Below are 7,513 nucleotides of genomic sequence, written 5' to 3' on the forward strand. Positions count from 1 at the left end.
AAAATAATAGGATACGTCCCCGAAACTTATAGTCACCGTCCCTGAAACGTGTAGTCGCCGTCCCCAATACCCGGAAACGTTTAGAGGACGTCCCCATGGCGTCCCCGTCCCCAAAACGGGTACTCAGTGGTTCTAGGAGTCCCCGTGCTACATAGACTGTATCTGCACCACCGTAGCTCCGTGACCCATGAGTCGGTGTTTTACCCATGAGACGGTGTTATTTCAAGGTAAACGTTTGCGGTAACTGATCGAGAAAGGGAGACTGAGAGTAGAGAAAGAGAGGGTGCCGTCCAGTGGCGGACCGACAAATTATTTGTTAGGGGTGCAGATGAGGTGTTCAACCATATTTTCAAGGGGTGTGGTCAGATTATTTGCCTAAAATATACACTAAATTTTTTTTCAAGGGGTGCAGCCGCCCACTCTGGTCAAAGGGTAGGTCCGCCCCTGGTGCCGTCCATGAGGATCTCCAACATGATATGGTCTGTGGGAGAAACCATTTGAGATGCTCTAACAACATGATAATGGTCTGTGGGAGAAACCATTTTAGATGCTTTTACTACAACCGACTTTTTCTGACATTTTTTTATGCTTAGGTGGCATTCATTTAAAAACGGGTGCTGAAAAGTAGACGTAGCACTGGAGAGAAAACGAATGCTTCTAAATGACAAGTGAAAACTTTATACGACAAGGCACGTTAGTAGACGCTTAAAGGCGGATGTATTAAAGATAAAAATCTAACCACATTACAAATAAACCAAAATAAGGTCAAGCATTTGAAAAAAAAAAAAAAAACATAGTAGGAAAATAAAGAACTACACACCTAGCCGATCAGCTAATATCGAAATGACCTCAAAACCTTCACAATACATCAAACGGCAGCACTTCGTCGAGCAGCATCTGATCAAAATGCCAAACTCCTGATATTGCAAGAAAATCGTCATCTCTAGTGACCGAATAATAATTTGATACATTCAATTTTAAGTGAAAAATTGGTTACGAATAAGTTTACCGTGTCCTTTGCCGACTCTTCTTAACTGAGCAACATATTCAGACATCTTTTTAATCGCCTTGACCTTTTAACAAAATGAAAAAAAATTATCAACTTCCCCTCGTGGCGCAAATGAACTACCGGATATTTATAAAGTAGTCGAATTTATAAATTATATTTCTACCTGTTCACCCAAGAAGTTGTTTTCAACAAAATCAGCTAATTGGACATCATTGTTCTTGTTGGCTACCTGTTCTCATCAAATATCACAATTCATACACCCGAGGTTTAATTGTTTAAAAGAACGGAAACGAGTTTCGAGGCGTTTTCCCTTTGCCTTACGAGGCGTAAGCCTCGAGGCAAAATGAGGCGTAAGGCCGAGGCGGTATTAATAAATAAATATAAAAATTATATATATTATAAAAATAATAATACCAACTAATTTCATCATCAGATTCATCAAAATCATCAAAAACATACATAAAAAGACATGAAATGCTTGAAATTGACACAAAAAGTCAAAAACATCAAAAACAACTATGAAAATCCCATGAGGCGCACCTGAGGCGCAACCTTTTTTAGCGCCTCAACTCCTCTGAGGCGCATATGCAGTTAAAACCCCATGAGGCGCGCCTCAGACTCGTTTTTTGGTCGTTTCGCCTCGAGGCGCGCCTTGAGGCGCACGACTCAAGCATTTTTTAAACATACACCCAAATCCCACATTTTCTTGATCTTCATATTAAACATTAATCGGCATACACAAAATGCAAAAGAACATGTCATACCGCTTGCATGTGTAGTAGTTTCTCATTTGTTAATTTCTCCAGCGACAATGCAAGCTCCATTGCTACAAAATAAACAAACCAATGAAACATAATAATTCAATCAAGAGTAAAATGCCATTTTCGTCCCTAAGGTTTGGCCAGTTTTGCGACTTTCGTCCATAGGTTTGTTTTTCGCATGTGGATCCAAAAGGTTTGAAATCTTGCTATTTTCATCCGTCTCGTTAACTCAATCCATTTTTCTCCGTCAAGACAGTGGTATTTCCAATTTTTTTGGTAACTTAAAGGGTAATTTGGTCATTTTCACTTTATGTACATTATGCTAAATGCTTGTACATAAAGTGAAAATGACCGAATTGCCCTTTAAGTTAACAAAAAAGACGGAAATACCCCTTACTAAACAGAGAAAAATGGATGGAGTTAACGAGCCGGATGGAAATGGCAAGATTTCAAACCTTTTGGATCCATATAGTGGAAAAACAAACCATTGGATGAAAGTCGCAAAACTGGCTAAACCTCAGGGACGAAAATTGCATTTTACTCTTCGAATAATAATCAAAGTGATTCACAAGATCTCACTTAATGTAATGTAGCAACTAATATTTGGGCAATCGAACATATCATAACACAAAACTTACCATAAAGTGCATCTCCTTTCTCTGCATGATCAAACTCGGATAAAGGCATCAAAATAGATTGCAACTTCACTTTCCCACCGCGTTTGTTCTAAAACAGAAAAACTTTATGATTATAATCAGTGACAATTAAGTGAAGAAATGCTAGAATCAAACACCTGGTATTCCATAAACTTTTCGGCATGTTCCCTTTCCTCTTCGCTGGACTCCTTAAAGAATCTGTAAGTATTTATGTAGCATAGTCAGGGTAAATGTTGTCACACTGATTATTAATATATATTAGAGTTGAATGCCATTTTAGTCCCTGTGGTTTGGGCCATTTTGGCAGTTTAGTCCAAAGGTTTCATTTTTCACATGTGGGTCCAAAAAGGTTTCACCGTTGCCATTTTAGTCCACTGGGTTAACTTCATCCATTTTTTCTGTTAACGAGAAGGGCAATTCGGTCATTTTATATGTAATTCTGTTAACTAGAAAGGCAATTCGGCCATATAAAATGACCGAATTGCCCTTCTCGTTAACAGAAAAAATAGATGAAGTTAACCCAGTGGACTAAAATGGCAACGGTGAAACCTTTTTGAACCCACATGCGAAAAAAGAAACCTTTGGACTAAACTGCCAAAATGGCCCAAACCACCACAGGGATTAAAATGGCATTAAACTCTATATGTTATTAATTGACATGACAATGATTTTGGTAACTAACTTGGCTAAACCCTTGAGAGCAATATTGTCCCTATCGAAGTATGCATACATGGCATGGTACACGTACGAAACGTTGTACTCAACACTGAAAGGAACAAAATTATCATTAGAAACACGAATAAAGTCACCATCAAGAAAATCCTTTAAATAAAATTAATTAAATGCAATATGACAGTAAAAGAAAAGAACAGAGCTCGTTTAGGCTTGAGCGCAGCTTGTTTGGAACTTTATTTCTAGCTGTTTGGAACTTTATTTCTAAAGATCGAGCTCAGCTCACTTATTATATATTTAGTTATTTTATTTAATAATTATTTACACATATATTTTTATTTATACTTTTCATTCACAATGATAATGATAATTATTATATTAATATATATTCAATATATTAAATAATGAGTAAATTGCCATTTTAGTCCCTGAGGTTTGGTCCAAATTGTCATTTTAGTCCAAATAGTTTTTTTTCTCCTCTGGGTCCCTGACTTTTCCATTTTCTTGCCATTTTGATCACATTACCTAACTCAGTCTAAAAATTTGGTTATAACCAGGAGTATTTTTGGCATAACTGTTGTGTAGTGATAACCGGGGTAGTTTACAACATAAGTTATAAACCTCATAATAATTTAATGCTAAAAATACCCCTGATTATAACCTGGTTTTTAGACTAAGTTAGGCAACGTGAGCAAAATGACAAGAAAAAAGAAAAGTCAGGACCAGAGGAGGAAAAAAACTATTTTGACTAAAATGGCAAATTTGACAAAAACTCAGGGACTAAAATGGCAATTTACTCTAAATAATATAATTCTATAAATAAAAAACTCGTTCAGCTCGCAAGCTGGCTTGAGGTTGTTTTATAGTCAGTCTAAAGATCGAACTCGTGCTCGGCTAATTTATTATATATTTAGTTATTTTATTTCATAATTATTTAAATATATTTTTATTTATACTTGCATTCATAATATTATATTAATATATATATAAGTATTAAAATAATAAAATTCTATAAATATAAAAGCTCGTTCAGCTCGCAAACCAGCTTGAGCTTGTTTTTTTTAATGAGTTTCAGTAAAAACTCGAGTTCATTTAATTAGCAACATATGGATTGTTCATACCAAAAAAAAAAAATAGATAAATGCAGAATAATGTGTTAAATATTATGTACACAGACACAAGTCACTTATATCTATCCAAAAAGCTCTAATAAAATATGCAGATAACTAGACCGCCTTATCAAACCCCTGGCATGCATAACAAAAAAAAAAAAAAAAAAAACAACAACAACAAATTCAACCTACAAAACAAAAAACCGAAAAAAAAAACTCACTTAATCTGCTCATTAACAGCAGCTTCAGATTGATCAGCATACTTTTGACGAGCAAGAGACTGTTGAGGAGCATTAGGTACAAGACTGAGCTCCTTTTTCACTTCCTCAAACGGTTCAAACACCACACCTGTAATCGTTCTACTGTTCGGAGGAGAACCACCTTTCGCCGCCGCACAAACGATCGCCGGCGGAGTCGAAACTACACCGTTTCCGAAAACGACACCGTTTTGGAAGAAGAGAGTTGCAGGAGGTTTGAGAAGCATGATTTTAACGAGAAATTGAAACTGATAATGATAAGAAGAAAATCTGAAATTCAGAAAATGATGAATGAAAGTATATATAGGCTAGTTATCGGTGGGTTTGTGACCGTAGGATGGGGTGACACGTGTAGAGACGAGATTGAATTGGTAGGGTGGGCGCGTGGCTGCCTCGTGGCATATCTGTAGATGCTTTAGGCTCTGGTTGTTATTTTTGTCGTCACCGAGTCACCGTTTTGTCGTTTGTGTAAAAAGATAAAATTAGTTTTTTTTTTCTTTTTTTCAAACGGCAACTTTCATTCAAAACTGGCACCTAACAAGACGCTAGGCCCAAACAAACAACACCGCTTACAAACAAAACCTACACCAATCCGACCAACCTTTCGATTTACATAAAGATCTATTTTTAATCCACAAGTACCCAAGCGATTTTATGTCTTGAATCACTTTGGCCGGACTAATCTCCTTGTTAGAAAAGATGAGATCGTTTCTCGCCTTCCAAACGCACCAACATGCTGTCATGATGATCCCGGACAACACTTTGTTTTTTATCCACCCCAGATTAGCACCTTTTTGAATGAGGAGCAAATCCCAAACTGAAAACGCAAAAATAGGCGATATCCCACATCATGTGCTAACAAACTGCCACACTACCGTCACAAATTGGCATGAAGTAAACAAATGCTCGCTTGATTCCTCATACTCGCCACAAAAGCTACAAGTCAATGTGCCTACGTCGGCGATTACTCAACGCCACTTTTGTCGGTATCCGATCCCTCTCCGCCTTCCACACAAAAATATTAACTTTCTTAGGCACCCATCCATTCCATTCCATCACAAAGGGAGCTGCCATGCGAGTCGAATCAAACAGAATTTTCTTCATTGAAGCAACCGAGAACGAGCCGCTATCGTCATTTAACCACACCCACCGATCCGGGCGTTGCTGAAGATTGACCTGTTGCAATAAATTTAGACAATCTGCCAGCTCCACTCCTTCTTGTTGATTAAGCCTACTCCTCTTCCATCTCCACTTCCATGAAATATTTTGACCATTTTTTATATAACAGTTTACTACCAAGCATGTTTTGTCCTTCTCAAGTTTAAAAATATTAGGAAACATGCACTTCAATGGTTCTGAGGAAACCCACGCATCAATCCAAAACCTTGTTTTATCCCCCAAACCAATCTCTCCTTTCATAAGATTAGATAAATTAACATTCGAACCTGCCAATTGATTTTCCAGTTTCGCAATGGAGTTCCACGTACCCGGTAGTCGTTTCGCATGTGGGAGAATAGGCCATGACCGATTCGACGAATGAAGAGCACCGATCAAATTTCTCCACAAAGCATTCGGTTCGTTTTTGAATCGCCGCCACCATTTAGTAAGTACATTTAGTAAGTAGCGAAATATTAGCATCTTTTAATGGAGTTAAACCCAGACCCCCAGCCTCAATAGGGGATGTGATCCAGGGCCGGCCCTGAGAATTCATGTACCCTGTTCGAGCTCGAAAAAACGTGCCCTTAGGTCTTAACTAAATAAAAAATTTAAACTAGTTTTTTCATACAACTTTGAACCGTTGACAAAAATATAGCATTCGATAAACAATCGACATAATAACTCAAATCGAAAATCAATCCTAAATAATAAGTAAACTGAATTCGACAATTGATTTTTAGTTGTTTACCTGTGAACTGATCCGACTCAGACACTCGGTGATCGAACGAAGGATGTGCTGTGCTGTACTGCTATGCTGAAATCGTAAATCAATATTCCTGTTGGTTGTCTCTGATCGAACAAGGAACAACACCTAAAAAATTGCAGAATGATGATGAATGATGATGAATGATGATCGAATGAAGGCCTACAAGTGCGACGTTTCTGTTCCTCAGATCCTGTATACCTGTCGACGTTTCGGTTCCTGTAATCTGTATTGCCGCCCAGAATGGCAGAATCCTTTTTTTTATTAGTTTTTAGAAAATATTGGGGTATTGGGCTCACTAACCTAATGGGCTAATAGTTTAAACAATACGATTTTTTAAGTGGACCTATGTTAATATTTTTTTGAGTAAATTACAAGTTTTGTCCTTTATGTTTGTATCAAATTGCAGGCGGTGTCCTTTACCTTTAAATTTGATGAGTTTTGTCCTTAACGTTTCAAAATCATGCACATTATGTCCTTTAGGCTAAACTCAGTTAGATTTTTTGGTTAACTATGGTCATATGTCTTGCACATGAGGGTATTCTTGTCATTTTACCTCCCTATGGGCTATTTTGTAAAGAATTCTTATTCAGGGACCATTTTGTACAAAACTAAAAAATAAAAACTATCATCTCTCTCACACTCACTGCACAGCCACCATCCACCCCACCTGCCACCACCACTGTTCACCATCTCTACCACCATTCAACAACACCAGAGGAAACCTAACCCTGTTAATTTCATGAATCGGTGACTTTTGCAGAGATGATTGGTAAGGACGAGAAGCTTTGCTTCGATTGCAAAACCTCCAAAACGCCGTTGTGGAGGAGCGGTACCGCCGGTCCAAAGGTGCTTTTGTTTCCTCTCTCTTTAATTCCGATTTACATATTTCATGATCTGTTGGACCTAATTCAATTTGTTCGATTCGCAGTCGCTATGTAATGCTTGTGGAATTAGGTTTAGGTAGATGAATTAGGTTTAGGAAGAAGAAGAGATCGGTGAGGATGATTTGAGGATAAAAGTGGTGTTGCAGAGGTCTAAAAGAGATCGTAACAATTAGTAGAACAAACTGACCGTTAAATGTCCTTGAAGCCATCATTTGCAAGGTCTCCACTCGAGAATCCT

The 7,513-nt window shown here is 37.6% G+C and overlaps 1 protein-coding gene across 1 annotated transcript; it reads right to left on the minus strand.

Moving 5' to 3' along the window:
- Positions 1-700: 700 nt before the first annotated feature.
- On the minus strand, positions 701-4,720 carry LOC110868985 (ferritin-4, chloroplastic). Its single transcript, XM_022118269.2, has 8 exons — positions 4,432-4,720; positions 3,109-3,192; positions 2,564-2,624; positions 2,409-2,496; positions 1,774-1,835; positions 1,173-1,238; positions 1,010-1,073; positions 701-917 (listed from the first exon to the last, which is right to left on the minus strand). The coding sequence occupies exons 1-8, from the start codon at positions 4,692-4,694 to the stop codon at positions 859-861; spliced, it is 747 nt and encodes a 248-aa protein (XP_021973961.1). The 5' UTR covers positions 4,695-4,720; the 3' UTR covers positions 701-858.
- Between the last annotated feature and the right edge of the window lie 2,793 nt (positions 4,721-7,513).

The sequence above is a fragment of the Helianthus annuus genome, chromosome 7 (genome assembly GCF_002127325.2).
Source record: "Helianthus annuus cultivar XRQ/B chromosome 7, HanXRQr2.0-SUNRISE, whole genome shotgun sequence".
NCBI classification, from domain to species: domain Eukaryota; kingdom Viridiplantae; phylum Streptophyta; class Magnoliopsida; order Asterales; family Asteraceae; genus Helianthus; species Helianthus annuus.